Source organism: Xenopus laevis, chromosome 1L, assembly GCF_017654675.1.
Source record: "Xenopus laevis strain J_2021 chromosome 1L, Xenopus_laevis_v10.1, whole genome shotgun sequence".
Taxonomy (NCBI): domain Eukaryota; kingdom Metazoa; phylum Chordata; class Amphibia; order Anura; family Pipidae; genus Xenopus; species Xenopus laevis.
This window is the reverse complement of record NC_054371.1, coordinates 222,704,041-222,720,066: the sequence shown is the minus strand read 5'-3', so window position 1 is coordinate 222,720,066 and position 16,026 is coordinate 222,704,041. Positions and strand designations below refer to the sequence as shown.

General features: G+C 41.0%; 1 protein-coding gene across 1 annotated transcript in view; it reads right to left on the bottom strand.

Annotated features, from left to right (window-relative positions):
- Positions 1 to 735: 735 nt before the first annotated feature.
- me2.L (malic enzyme 2, NAD(+)-dependent, mitochondrial L homeolog) overlaps positions 736 to 16,026 on the bottom strand; it is a 47,630-nt gene continuing 32,339 nt past the window's right edge. The window contains exons 11-16 of the mRNA XM_018266931.2: positions 8,884 to 8,998; positions 7,028 to 7,170; positions 6,788 to 6,890; positions 5,515 to 5,585; positions 4,316 to 4,414; positions 736 to 1,234 (exon numbers count right to left, since the gene is read on the bottom strand). Of these exons, the coding sequence (XP_018122420.1) occupies positions 1,070 to 1,234; positions 4,316 to 4,414; positions 5,515 to 5,585; positions 6,788 to 6,890; positions 7,028 to 7,170; positions 8,884 to 8,998 (696 nt within the window). The 3' untranslated portion in view covers positions 736 to 1,069. The remainder of the gene's footprint in view (positions 1,235 to 4,315; positions 4,415 to 5,514; positions 5,586 to 6,787; positions 6,891 to 7,027; positions 7,171 to 8,883; positions 8,999 to 16,026) is intronic.

Below are 16,026 nucleotides of genomic sequence, written 5' to 3'. Positions count from 1 at the left end.
ATGGTGATGCAATAAATCCTGTTTGGGTTTTGTAATGATGTTTTGTAGCAAGCCCTTACATTAAAGGCACATTTATCAAGGGTTGAATTTCAAATTCATGTGAGTTTTTTTTTTTTTAGGGATGCACCAAATCCAGGATTCGATTCGGGATTCTGCCTTTTTCAGCAGGATTCAGCCGAATCCTTCTGCCCAGCCGAACCAAATCCGAATTGGAATATGCAAATTAGGGGCAGGGAGGGAAATTGCGTGACTTTTTGTCACAATACAAGGAAGTAAAAAATGTTTTCCCGTTCCCACTCCTAATTCGGATTCAGATTCAGTTCAGTATTCGGCCGAATCTTTCGTGAAGGATTCAGGGGTTCGGCCGAATCCAAAATAGTGGATTCGGTGCATCCATAGTTTTTTTAAACTCCTTTAAATTCAAATATACTCGAAATTCGACTGGGGGGTTATTTATAAAAAAAAAAAAAAAAAAAATTACTGACTCGAAAACTTGAATCAAATTCAAATCGAGACATTACCCTAGCACAAATGCATTGCTTTGCATAAGAGACTGGAATATGAATAGGAGAGGCCTGAATAGAAAGAGGAATAATAAAAAGTAGCAATAACAATACATCTGTAGCCTTACAGAGCATTTGTTTTTAGATGGGGGTCAGTGACCCCCATCTGAAAGCTGGAAAGAGTCAGCAGAAGAAGGCAAATAAATAAAAAAACTATAGAAAATAAATAATAAAAAGACCAATTGAAAAGTTGCTTAGAAATTAAAAGCTATCTTAAAGGTGACCCACCCCTATTAGGCATGGCACCCCATATTACAGAAAGACTGGTTATCCAGTCATTCAGCCTGGGTCGAACCGCAAAATCAGTTTAGGGTCCAACTAAACTTTTAAAAGAAGATATTTTTCATAAAGATATATGAAAACTGCAGTCAGTGCCCCAATTGGTCCCCTTAACTTTTGTTCAGTCCCAGGGTCTCATTCCTCTATAGGTGCATTCCGGATAATAGATCCCCCTACCCGTATTACAATACGCTTTAACAAAACAGAAAGTGGGCGTGATTGCAGGGTTAGAACATTTTGTGCGGCTTTGATGCATACTCCGGCCAGTCGTAGGAATCGGGTAGGAAGGAATCGTAGTCTGTGCTCCACACTTTAGATCTGATATACGCATTCTTGTCCTCAGGCTCCGGGTACTGGAAAGCCATGCCGTTCCTGTACACAAACTCCATCACCTAAAGAAGAATTGGTAAAGTTAGTACAGGTGTGGCATCTGTTATCCACAAGCCCATTATACAGAAAGCTCCGAATTACAGGAATGCCAACTTTGATAAATAATCAAAATTTTTAAAAAGTGATTTCCTTTTTCTGTGTAATAATAAAACAGTAATTTGTACTTGATCCCAACTAAGATAAAATTAATCCTTATTGGAAGCAAAACAGCCTATTGGGTTTATTTCATGTTTACATGATTTTCTAGTAGACTTAAGGTATGAAGATCCAAATTACAGAAAGATCCCTTATCCAGAAACATGTTATCCACAAAGCTCAGAATTATGGAAAGGTCATTTCCCGTAGACTCCATTTTATCCAAATTTTTGTGTAATAATAAAACAGTCGCTTGTACTTGATCCCAACTAAGATATAATTAATCCTTATTGGAAGCAAAACCAGCCTATTGGGTTTATTTCATGTTTACATGGTTTTTAATACACTTAAGGGCATATTTATCAAGGGTTGAATTTCGAACTGATAAAACGTTGAAATTCGAATGAAAAAAGACCAACCAAAATTAAGTCGAAGTTTGTTTTTTTTTGGTCGAATAGGTCAGTTTTTCATCGAATAGGTCCGTATTCGGCCGAATTCGAATTGTACTAATCGAATTAATAGCACATTCGATCGATTTCTATTCAAAGTTTTTCCCAAAAAAACCCCCTTTGATATTTCAAAGTCCACCAGTTGACGCCAAATAGGTTCTAGGAGGTAGTAGGCTAAAACAGTAATTCGGCAGGTTTTAGATGGCAAATGTTCGAATTCGAATTTTTAAGGAGACAGCACGCGATAAATTTTGCAAATTCGAATCGAATTTGGACTATTCCGTAGTCGAGGTATACTGGAAAATTCACCTCGACCTTTGATAAATCACAAGATTTATCAAGGGTCGATTTTCGAGTTCATGGGAGTTTCTAAAAACTCCCATCAACTCCCATAAACTTGAAATTTGAAGGGAAAAAAAAAAAAACTGAATTGAAATTTATTAAAAAAATATATATTTTTTTAAAAAACGGGTGAATAGGATCGAGCTGCAAATTAGAATCAAATTTGATTTGAGGTTTTTCACCAAAAAATAAATAACTTCAAAAAAATTTTAGGAATTTTTTTTTTCAAAAGTCCACCAAATTACTCCAAATTTATTGTAGGGGGTCCCCCGTAGACTAAAACACCAATTCGGCAGGTTTTAGATAGTGAATAGTCAAATTCGAATTTCAATTTTTTTTTTTTTAAATTTGACTTGAATTTGGACTATTCCCTAGTCAAATTAGACTAAAATAAACTCGAAATTTAAAAATTCGAATTTCAATTCAAACCTTGATAAATCTGCCCCTAAAAGGTATGGAGATACAAATTACAGAATCATCCCATATCCAGAAAACCTCAGGTCCTGAGAATTCAGTATAGCAGGTCCCATTCCTGTAATTAAAAAGGGAAGGGATCACCTTGCCTGTACCCTGCACTGACCCGGGGTTATACCAGTGAGCACCACGGAGCGATCCTCTTCCAGCTTTTTCTTTCTTCAAATTTCCCGGGGCAGACGCATGCGCAGTAGAACAAAATAGTCAGCACATTCGTTAAAGTTTAGCTTTTCACTCTAATGCACATGCGCATCCGCGAGAAGAAAGAAGAAGCCGGAAAGCGATCGCTCTTTGCGGTGCTCACTGGAAGAATCCCGGGCCGGTGCAGTTTTCTATTAAAGGAGAACTAAAGCCTAACTAAAGATGTAGCTAAACATGATGTTTTGTGCTTCTGTACAAGCCCAAGGCAACCACAGCCCTTTAGCAGTAAAGATCTGTGTCTCCAAAGATGCCCCAGTAGCTCCCCATCTTCTTTTCTGCTGATTCACTGCACATGCTCTGTGCTGCTGTCACTTACTGAGCTTAGGGAGCCACTCACAATATACAGTACACATAGAATAGAAATGTCACAATATAAGGCTGATTAGTAATTAATACACATAATTACTACATGGCAGCACAGAAACCAGTGCAATTAGCATCAGAATTTAATAATCAGCAAACCTGTAGCATCAGCTTATATTACAGCCAGGGAAGCTCATTTTCTGATGGATAATTAGTGACGAGCCCTAAGCTTAGCTTCTCAACAGCCAATCAGAGCCCACTGAGCATGTGAGTGTCACAGACACTTTCCAAGATGGTGACCCCCTGTGACAAGTTTGAAGTTCTGGATCATTGCTGCTATTGACAAGCTCAAACTTTAGCCTCGTGCAATAAGTTCACTATTTAAAATATGCCATTTTGGCACCCCAAGTAAAAAGAACTTTCCTTCTCCTTTAACAAGTAACCCCACTGTCTGCCATAAGTGATCAGGGTACTGACTAAGGCATCATTGTAACCAAAGCTGAGAAAACACAAGTCTATCAAAATAGACCCTGGCATTTCAAGTACACAGAACCACAAACAGCCCCCCATCAGCCCAATAAATAGTGACTGTATATGGCACTTTACAGCGGCATTCGCCAGAAGTGCCGCCATTAGAAATCACGGGACCCCATACACACTGTGGTGCCACAGCCCCCCTTAAAAGTTTTTTTAAAAAATTGGTGGGCAGGGCCTCCCTACAAATTAAAAAAAAATGAATTGGTGACCAGGGCCCCCCTATAAGTTAAGCTTCAGGACTTCGGCTGTTTTAGTGACCGGGTCTTTTCACTGATTCAGGACTTCGGGCCTTTTGACTGATTCGCAGCTTCGGGTCTTGTGACTGATTCAGGACTTCGGGCCTTTTGACTGATTCGCGGCTTCGGGTATTTTTCGCGGCTTCGGGACTTCCTCATTTAGGACTTTGGGTCTTTTCACTGATTCTGGGCTCCGGGACTTCCGTATTTCAGTTGTTCAGGACTTCGAAAACGGTGGCACAGCTTCGGTGTCATCAAGGGGCAGTCTGGCTCTTTCGAAAGTGCAGCACTGCCGGGCCCCCCTTCAGGCCCTGGCCACTTGTGCCCCCCTGATGGCGGCCATGTTTGCCAGAACCCACAGATTGCCAGTCCAGTCTGAATATGGAGCATGAGACAAGTCACTTACCTTTACAGCAATGTTAATCGACACATCTCTGATATTAGACAGTTGTGGATACAGTCTTCCCTGCCCCAGCTCTTCAGCAGTCAATTGCTCAGCAAGTGCCTTCATTCGAAAAAATATATATATTTGTTTTTAACATATTTTATGTTTAATTGGACGCACTTATAATAGATCTGGTATTTCTAAGAAAAACAAAATAAGAGAATCGATGGTCTTAGCATGCCCTTAACTGACAGACAGGGTTTATAGGCTCCTGTGTTGGATAAGTCTCCGGTCATGCTAAATAGATACAAGTCTGCTAAACCTGAGCAACACTAGCACCAAATATATAATACACATTCATTTATTAAAGGTGCTGCTCACCTATAAATTATGCTTAGTAGGATGTAGAGAGTGATATTCTGGAACAATTTGCAATTGGTTTTCATTTTTTATTATTTGTGGTTTTTGACTTATTTAGCTTTTTATTCAGCTCTTCAGTTTCAGCAATCTGGTTGCCAGGGACCAAATTCCCCTAGCACCCATACATTGATATAAATAAGAGACTGGAATATGAATAGGAGAGGCCTGAATAGAAAGATGAGCAATAAAAAAGTAACAATAAATGTGTAGACTTACAGATTTTTTTAAGATGGGGTCAGTGAACCCCTATTGAAAGCTGTAAAGAGTCAGAAGAAGAAGGCAAATAGTTCAAAAACTATAAAAAAAAAACCAGTAGCTTCGAATTAGCCATTCTTTTACATACTAAGGGGGATATTTATCAAAGTCCGAATTTATCTCAATGTTTTCTGCTACAAACTCCAATCAAATTCGCTCAGGTTTTTTACGCTTATTTATTGCTACATTTTTCCAAAAAGTTGGCTTGCAGGAAAAAAAAATCAGGTTTTCACGATTTCACTTGAAAACTCAGAAAACTTTGTGGTATTGCACGAAACCCAGTGCATATCAAAAAAATTATTGGGACTTCTCCCATTGACTTATATGTAACCTCGACAGGTCTGAGATGTCGGATTTTCAGATTCAGACTTTTCCATCCTCGGGGTTTAATACATTTAGAAAAATTAGCGATTTTTTAAAAGTCTGATTTTATAAAAAAAAAAAAAATCACGAATGATTTTTGCATCCTGAGTTTAGTAAATAACCCCCTAAAAGTTAACTTAAAGGTGAACCACCCCTTTAACACTGTAGGGTGAGCTACTGACCTTAGCAGCCTCAAGAAAGACCCGGTCGCTTATGTGCCGAACTCCACTCAGAATAACCGCCAGAGCAACGCCTATATGAAGACAAACATAATATGAGATTGGGGCAAGACTATGACACGTGGATGGTGGCTTATGGAGGGAATGGATGGAAGTATTACTATCAAGCAATGTGCTTTATAATATCAAGGAAATGTTGGTATTTGGCAGTGAACTGGTTAAAGGAGAACTAATGCCTAAAATTACATTTGGCTAAAAATGGCATATTTTATATAGTGAACTTATTGCACGAGGCTAAAGTTTCAGCTTGTCAATAGCAGCAATGATCCAGGACTTCAAACTTGTCACAGGGGGTCACCATCTTGGAAAGTGTCTGTGACACTCACATGCTCAGTGGGCTCTGATTGGCTGTTGAGAAGCTAAGCTTAGGGCTCGTCAGCAGAAAATGAGCTTCCCCTGTAATATAAGCTGATGCTACAGGTTTGCTGATTATTAAATTCTGATGCTAATTGCACTGGTTTCTGTGCTGCCATGTAGTAATTATGTGTATTAATTACTAATCAGCCTTATATTGTGACATTACTATTCTATGTGTACTGTATATTGTGAGTGGGTCCCTAAGCTCAGTAAGTGACAGCAGCACAGAGCATGTGCAGTGAATCAGCAGAAAAGAAGATGGGGAGCTACTGGGGCATCTTTGGAGACACAGATCTTTACTGCTAAAGGGATGTGGTTGCCTTGGGCTGGTACAGAAGCACAAAACATAGGGGCAGATTTATCAAGGGTCGAATTGAAAATTAGAATTTTCAAGTTTTTTATGGCCAAACGTTCAAATTCAACTAGGGAATTGTTAAAATTCTATTCAAGTTTTTGTAAAAAAATTCAAATTTGATTGAAATGAATCATAATCTGGCCCTTTAAGAACTCGAATTTGACTATTCACCACCTAAAACCTGCTGAATTGCTGTTTTAGTCAATGGCAGATGTCCTGGGATCAATTTGGAGTTGTTTGCTGCCTTCCTGACATCCGAGTTTTTTTTTGGAATCAGATTCGCGTTTTCGGGTTGACCCTATTCACCCAAGTTTAGAAAATTAGATTTCTTTAATACATTTTGATTGGTCGAATTTCGAATTCATGGAGTTTTTTAAAAAAACTCCCATGAATTCGAAGTTCTACCCATCATAACTCTTCCCTCTAATGTACGACATTTCTAGCGATTTCTTTAGTTAGGCTTTACTTCTCCTTTAACCAATATTAACAAAGCAAAAGCCTTACCTGGGAATACATAAGCATTATTCCCCTGTCCTGGTTTAAAGGATCGCCCATCGCTCAACATGACGGTGTCAAACGGACTTCCGCTGGCAAACAGGCACTGCCCCTATCAAGAAGAGAAACAGCAAAAGGTTTGAATCAGGGACATTAAACTGCTTTCTACTTTTAAACTACAACTCCCATTATCCTTAGTAAACACCAGCAACAGCCAGGGCTGCAGATTTTACATATTAAAGGCCCTACCTCTGTCCAAGTGTAGGCTTCCTCTGCCGTGCATTCTGCCTTCAGAGTTGGGTTACTCAGAGCGAAGATGATGGGTCGTTCATTGATGGAAGCCATTGCTTTGATGACGTCCTCCGTAAAAAGCCTCCCTGCTCCTGCGACCCCTGTGGCCAGACAGAGAGAGTAATAAAAAAAGCAGCCACGTGTGAAAAATGCTCAGCAGGGGAAATATACATTTATGTTCCATGTGAGCCCTAACATATTTAAAAATAGGGATGCACCGAATCCACTATTTTGGATTCGGCTGAACCCCCGGATTCTTTGTGAAAGATTCGGCCAAATACCGAACCAAATTCAAATTAGGTGTGGGAAGGGGAACAATTTTTTGACAAAAAGTCACGTGATTTTCCTCCAGGATTCGGTCTTTTTCAGCAGGATTCGGATTCGGCCGAATCCTGCTGAAAAAGACCGAATCCTGGATTCGGGGCATCCATATTTAGTACCGATTTTTTCATACTATACCATCATTTCCTTGCTCCATTTGTATCCGTCTAATGTAAATATTAAACTCAAAATTGAGCCGAAAGTGGGGGCCGACCAGAGGTAGGTGGGACCCGTGGGGTTTACCCCCAGGTCGGGCGGGTTCGGGCCAACCCCTGCACTAGAGTTCTGCAGCGGGTCAGGTGCCTACGGGTTAGCCGCAAAAAAAAAAAAAAAAGAGCACCCTGCGGAATGAGGGGAGGATTTTCATGTGCGGGTCTGCAGTTCGCGGGTCTGATCTAAATTTCTTATCTTATGTAATATTGTCTATATTTAACGCCTTTAAAAGCTTTAAGAAACTTGTTTCTGTCCCCGCCCACTTTTGATGAAGTCACTTCCGGTTTGCAGCACCATCAATTCATGTTTTCATGGTGGTTGGCGAGTTGTGGGTTGGGTTGCGGATAAGGCAGTTGCGGGTCCAGGTCAGGTAGCGGATCAAAGTGGGTAAATATGCGGGTTTGGGTCTTAGAAACTGGTTCCGTGCAGGACTCTACCCTGCACAAAATCTTTGGGTAGCGGCGACCCGAAGATTTTGTGCAGAGGTCGGCCCGCACAAAAACCTGGGGGTCCCGCGGGCCTCGGGTCGGCCCACACATCATGCAGCAGTTGGGTGTCACATGAATGATCCAATATATCGTATAGGGAAAAACGAGAGGTGTGATGAACTTCAATTAAACGCAGTAAATTGCTGTACAATTAGTTGTGTTTTATTTAACACATTCGTATAGGGGGCTACTCTATTAAAATCACCAGACATCATGTCTCTCTACATGCAGAATTTGTGCAAAAGGCAGTTATTTTTTTAGATTTTGTTTGTAGTGGAATCAGTTATTTGAGTGAGCTCTAATACATCTGCTAGGAAAGGAGCCCCCCTATAAGATATATTGGATCTAACTGTCAATGAATATCTGACACCCAACTGCTGCATGAAGAGAGAATGAAGAGAAACAGATGCTGAGAGAGGGATAGTGAAGATAAACTTGATTGTTTCATGATTGACACTGTATATTTGATTGATTGTATTTAGAAAGTTTCTTATTTCAGTATGATGAAGCTTATATTAAATTTTAATTTCCGAGATAGTTCCCCTTTAAGTTACAGTTCTAGACAGGCTATCTTATAGCCCTCCTGATGTGTTATAATTCCCAGTACAATCACATTTATACACGTCTATATAAATAAAGAGTGGATGAAAGTAAAATACAAAAAGGGACCAACCGTGATCTCCTAAGCAGTGTGCAAAATGAAGTAAATGTTTGATGTATACTCCATTCTATTGTACAGCGCAGCGGAATAGGTTGGCGCTTTATAAATAAGTGTTAATGATAAGAGCTTACCAATAATTGCCGTTGGCTGCAGAACATTCACAGCATCAAGAAAGCTATCGACAGGCTGCTCTGGGGCGGAATGTGCGAATGACTCCTGGTTGCCGTCTATGCCTTCTACTCGGCCCTAGGATACAGAATTTTTATGTTTTTTTCTAATGGGACATTGGGAGTTGTGGCTGACCTGCACCACTGTCTAATGCATCTGTGTACTCACAGCATTAAAGGAACAGTCAGTATAAAAATAAAAACTGGGTAAATAGATAGGCTGTGCAAAATAAAACATGTTTCTAATATAGTTAGTTAGGCAAAATGTAATGTATAAAGGCTGGAGTGATTTGATGTATAACATAATAGCCAGAACACTACTTCCTGCTTTTCAGCTCTCTTGCTTTCCACTGATTGGTTACCAGACAGTAACCAACCAGAAACTTGAAGGGCACCTATCACAGCCAAAATCAAACACATATTAACAATCTGACCAGTACAAGCTAAACACGTTTAATCAAACTACAGATATAGTTTTTTGAAAAAAAACTTCAGGTTTTAAAAAATCCCTTACTTTGTAAAACGGGTTCTTTCACTGAGGGAGTCCATACTGTGACTATAACATGCAAATTTCAGGAACATGCTCAGTTTGTAGCACTGCCTTGAGTATTCTACCCAGAATGCCTTGTTTTAGTAAACTCCTCCACTAGAAGTATCAGGAGATTTCCCTATCTTGTCCCCTGCTGGTGATGTCATTATGCAAATGAAGGGCACACACTAACTTCCAGCAGGTGGCAGCACTACTGAACAGCAGCTAACACAGAGGTTTGGCTGATTTGAAGCCTGGAAGGGTTGCTAAGCAACCAAGGAATTTCATGTGCGAGATTTCAGAGCTGCAGTTGGCTGGGAAGATATAGGTAGGAGGAACCAGATAAATCCAAGATGCCTGCCTCAGCTAGAACTGCAGTGGAGATTCTAGCTATCTGTATAACAGAGCATTCTGTCCCAGTGACTGCACAAGTCCTATCTGATCCCCATTGTAAGCAGCAGTCCTGTCCTGCTTTATGGCAGCTGAGATTCTAGCTATCTGTATAACAGAGCATTCTGTCCCAGTGACTGCACAAGTCCTATCTGATCCCCATTGTAAGCAGCAGTCCTGTCCTGCTTTATGGCAGCTGAGATTCTAGCTATCTGTATAACAGAGCATTATGTCCTAGTGGATACACAGATCCTATCTGATCCCCATTGTAAGCAGCAGTCCTGTCCTGCTTTATGGCAGCTGAGATTCTAGCTATCTGTATAACAGAGCATTATGTCCTAGTGGATACACAGATTATATCTGATCCCCATTGTAAGCAGCAGTCCTGCCTTGCTTTATGGCTGAGATTCTAGCTATCTGTATAACAGAGCATTCTGTCCCAGTGGCTGCACAGATCCTATCTGATCCCCATTGTAAGCAGCAGTCCTGCCCTGCTTTATGGCTGAGATTCTAGCTATCTGTATAACAGGATCTGTTCAGCCACTGGGACAGAATGTTCTGTTATACAGATAGCTAGTATCTCAGCTGCCATAAATCAGGGCAGGACTGCTGCTTACAATGGGGATCAGATTGGATCTGTGCAGCCACTGGGACAGAATGTTCTATCTGATCCCCATTGTAAGCAGCAGTCCTTCCCTGCTTTATGGCAGCTGAGATTCTAGCTATCTGTATAACAGAGCATTCTGTCCCAGTGGCTGCACAGATCCTATCTGATCCCCATTGTAAGCAGCAGTCCTGTCCTGCTTTATGGCAGCTGAGATTCTAGCTATCTGTATAACAGAACATTCTGTCCCAGTGGCTGCACAGATCCTATCTGATCCCCATTGTAAGCAGCAGTCCTGCCCTGCTTTATGGCAGCTGAGATTCTAGCTATCTGTATAACAGAACGTTCTGTCCCAGTGGCTGCACAGATCCTATCTGATCCCCATTGTAAGCAGCAGTCCTGTCCTGCTTTATGGCAGCTGAGATTCTAGCTATCTGTATAACAGAACATTCTGTCCCAGTGGCTGCACAGATCCTATCTGATCCCCATTGTAAGCAGCAGTCCTGTCCTGCTTTATGGCAGCTGAGATTCTAGCTATCTGTATAACAGAACATTCTGTCCCAGTGGCTGCACAGATCCTATCTGATCCCCATTGTAAGCAGCAGTCCTGTCCTGCTTTATGCAGGGCCGGATTACCCACTAGGCGCCCTAGGCGGCTGCCTAGGGCCCGCCTAGCTCTAGGGGGCCCGGGCCGGGAAAAAAAATACCTCTAAAAACTTCCGGGTCCGGGCCCCCCACAGTTGTGCTGTTGTCAGTCACCTGTCAGTCTGTCGCCGCTGATCTCGGCGTGCGCGCTGCCGTCACGGCGCGCCTGCGCCCAGACGTCACGGCGCGCCTGCGCGCTGACGTCACGGCGCGCCTGCGCGCTGACGTCACGGCGCGCCTGCGCGCTGACATCATGGCGCACATTATAAAAGCTCGGTTGTGCGCAGTGAGCGTTCAGTTGGCGCCTAAAAGTTTAGACTGGAGGAGCTCTCTTACACACTGTGTGACTGATTTGCCACAAATCCTTGCAGGTTGCGGCCTAACTAATTGTTTATCTGCTGGTCCGTCTGCCTGTGCAGCAAACAGTGCCTGCTGGCTGCCTGCAGCCCGAATTGTTTTTTTTAAATTGCGGCTTGCCTAATATATTTTTGAAGACTACTGGTCTGGGACTGTCCGACTGTCTGCTGGCTTGGCTTGTGAGGGAGGGAGGGAAGAGGAAGGGGGCAGTTACTAGGCCAGGCTGGCAGGCTGTTTTCTAATTTCTAGCCATTTGAACGTGATCTTGGGCTGGGCATCTGGCTTCTGGCGCTAGGGGGGAAATTGAAAGTGGAACTGTTCAACTGATTCTGCAGTGAGTGAGGGGGCAGAGACAGAACTGAGAAAAAAAACCTAGAAAAAAACAAAAAAAAATAAAAACTACAAAAAAACACCAAAAAAACTACAAAACAAAAATACAAAAAAAAATTTGGGGGCAAAATAATTTGTAAAGGGGCTGTGACTGGCTTGTGAGGGGAGGAGGGGGCAGGCTGTGCTGCAGCAATTTGAAACTAACAGTGTGACTGTGATCTGGGGGTCAAAATATTTCAAAAGTGTCTGTGGGGCAGTGGAACTGTTCAACTGATTCTGCAGTGAGTGAGGGGGCAGACAGAACTGAGAAAAAAAAACTAGAAAAAAACTAAAAAAAAATAAAAACTACAAAAAAACACCAAAAAAACTACAAAACAAAAATACAAAAAAAAATTGGGGGGCAAAATAATTTGTAAAGAGTCTGTGGGAGTGGGGCTGTGACTGGCTTGTGGGGTGGAGGAGGGGCAGGCTGTGCTGCAGCCATTTGGAAGTAACAGTGTGATCTGGGGGTAAAAATAATTCAAAAGGGTCTGTGGGGCAGTGGTGGAACTGTTCAACTGATTCTGCAGTGAGTGAGGGGGCAATCAGAACTGAGAAAAAAAACCTAGAAAAAAACTAAAAACTACAGAAAAAAACGAAATTTTTTTTTAAAAAACAAAAATACAAAATATCGGTGTGTAAAATAATTTGAGAAGGGTCTCTGAAAGTGGGACTGTCTGACTGGCTCTGAAAGGAGTGAGGGAGGGGACCCGGCAGCCATGCAGGTTGCAAGACCAACCAAAGCTACAACTGAGCTGAGTGCAAATTAATAATTCTATTCTGGTATAAAATCATCTAGTCTCCTCATCTAGCTCCAAGACAGTTATAATATTCTAGTCTTCTCATTTGGTTGCAAAACGGGTAGAATATTCTAGTCTCATCTGGCTGCAAAACAGTTCTAATACCATAGTCTGGTTGCAAAACAGTTCTAATATTCTAGCCTAATCTGGCTGGTGGCTGCAAAACAGTTCTAATACCCTAGTTTCCTTGTCTGGTTGCAAAACAGTTCTAATATTCTAGTCTCATCTGGCTACAAAACAGTTCTAATATTCTAGTTCTAGCCTAATCTGGCTGGTGGCTGCAAAACAGTTCTAATACCCTAGTTTTCTTGTCTGGTTGCAAAACAGTTCTAATATTCTAGTCTCATCTGGCTGCAAAACAGTTCTAATACCATAGTCTGGTTGCAAAACAGTTCTAATATTCTAGCCTAATCTGGCTGGTGGCTGCAAAACAGTTCTAATACCCTAGTTTCCTTGTCTGGTTGCAAAACAGTTCTAATATTCTAGTCTCATCTGGCTACAAAACAGTTCTAATATTCTAGTTCTAGCCTAATCTGGCTGGTGGCTGCAAAACAGTTCTAATACCCTAGTTTTCTTGTCTGGTTGCAAAACAGTTCTAATATTCTAGTCTCATCTGGCTGCAAAACAGTTCTAATATTCTAGCCTAATCTGGCTGGTTGCTGCAAAACAGTTCTAATAACCTAGTCTTCTCGTCTGGTTGCAAAACAGTTTTAATATTCTAGCCTCGTCTGGCTGAAAAACAGTTCTAGTCTTCTCGTCTGGTTGCAAAACAGTTCTAATATTCTAGTCTAATCTGGTTGGTGGCTGCAAAATAGTTCTAATACTCATCTCATCTGGCTGCAGAAGAATTCTAAGGGTTGTCTAGGGTTTCCAGTTATAAACAGGGTTGTAAAAAGACAATAGAAGGTATGTCGAAGAATCTGTATAGGCATGCCTCAGGGGCTGCTAAAAGGAGAAAGAAAAATAAAGAGCAAAAAGAGACAGTAAAACAAAAGACGTATATGCAATCTTTTTTAGTACCAAAGCATCAGCTTGTTCAGCCTGATGGTGATGAACAAGGAACAAGTTTCACCACAAGTATAGATAGTACTGCAGCGCATCCTAATGCTACAAATACATATGCTGTCTCTATCTCCAATTTGGAGCAAGGAGTAATTCCTTCTGCTCATCATAAATCCAGCAAAAGCCGTGTAGATTCTAATACACCTCAGCCTGATGAACAAGGAACAAGTTGCTCCATAAGTCAAGTTGCTGACACTGATCAAACTATAGTAAGCCGTGCATTACATCCTAATGATGATGATGTCGTCATCCAGTCATCCAGTCATGCTGTTTGTACTATAATCACCAAAAGCACTAGAGATACAGAAGTAGCTACTATGGTGCAAAGCCCATTGACCATGGACTATGAAGAAACTGGAGATTATGCCCCAGTTTCCCAATCCCAGCAGTCCATATCTGCTATACCAGAAATTACAACAACTTCAAATGCTATCAAAAATATCATTAAGAGTTACTCTAATGATCCTGCTGAGTGGGGAAGTAACATTTCTGAAGATTTGCGTGAATATTTTTCTAAGAATCAAATTCAAAATAAGTATGTGGACTACTCTGCATCTAAAAGAACATATACTGATATTACAAGGTATCTGACTAAAGAACTATTCATACGGAAAAGAAATAATGCTGAATGTATTACTCGTGATTGGATGATCTACTCACCCTCAACAGGAACTATATTCTGTGTGCCGTGTAAACTTTATAGTAGTTTGTCTCATGCCCTTGCAACATCGGGCTTTAATGACTGGAAAAATGCTGCTGCAAGATTAAGGGAGCATGAGAATTCACCTGATCATCGCAAGTGTGTTTCATATTCACAGACAGGGCAAACCCTGAATGCCGAATAGACCGCGCTCTTATTGAACAAGAAGTTCATGAACAGAAGTACTGGCGGGAAGTTTTAAGAAGGGTTGTCGATGTTGTAAAGTTCCTTGGTGAACGTGGCTTACCATTCAGGGGAACTGATGAGCTATTTGGATCCCCACAGAATGGGGCATTTCTGGGAATACTAGAGCTTATTGCTAAATATGACCCATTTCTTGAGCAGCATATAAAGAAGTATGGTGGGTCAGGCAGAGGGGTAAGCAACTACATGTCATCTACCATAGTAGAGGAGTTCATCGAGTTAATGGGAAATAAAGTTGCTCAAGTAATAGTGCAAGAGCTATACACTGCCAAATATTTTTCTTTAATTGTAGATTCCACACCAGATCTCAGTCATGTTGATCAGCTAGCAATTGTACTACGTTATGTTAACAAAGATGGGCCTGTGGAACGGTTACTGGGGTTTGTTCCAATCTATTCTCATACAGGAGAACATCTTGAAAATACTGTGTTGTCATTCCTGGCTGTATTGAAAATTAATATTCAGGATTGCAGAGGCCAAAGCTACAATAACGCTAGCAATATGTCTGGCAGATACAATGGATTGCAAGCTAGAATTCGTGCAATCAATCAGTTGGCATATTATGTGCCTTGTTCTGCACATTCACTGAATTTGGTTGGAACATGTGCTGCAGAATCCTGTCTTAAAGCAGCTACATTTTTTAATCTATTGGAGTGCATCTATGTTTTTTTTTCTTCATCCACTCATCGATGGAACATTCTTAAAAATGAGCTTTGCAAAGCTCCTGGAAATCTTTCTGTAAAAGGTCTGTCTGGCACAAGATGGGCTGCTCGTTCTGATGCTACTAAAGCACTGAGAATCGGTTTTCAGTATGTGAAAAATGCTCTCAGAGAATTAGAGTCGTCTGATCACCAAGTAAGAGTCCAACATGAGGCAAAGTCCTTATTGGGAAAACTCAACCACTTTGAAACCGCCATTCTTCTTGTGGTGTGGGGAAACATCTTAGAAAGGCTAAATGCGACTAGTAAAACTTTACAAAACACCAAAATCTGTCTTTCAGAAGTAGTCATACTTTATAACTCATTGATTGCATATGTGCAAATAATTAGGGATTCATTTGACACATATGAACTAGAAGCTAAAAAGCTAACTAGAGACCATACATATGCAGGAGAAGGAAAACGGCTTAAAAAACGCAAAACATTTGCTGATGAATCACCATTTGATGATGTTAACCAACATATGTCAGCAAGAAACAAATTTATCACTGAAACATTCTATGTATTAACAGATTCTCTTATTGCAGAGCTTAAAAGAAGGAATCAGTGCTATGAATGCTTGAATAACCGTTTTGATATTTTTAATACAAACTTGCCAATATCAGATTTACGCAGCTCTGCAGACAAATTGCAAAAAAACTACCCAGAGGATCTCGAAGACTGTTTTACAGAAGAATTTTTACAATTTTCTGCATTGATACCCCAGGAATCCATGGTGTGCCCAATGG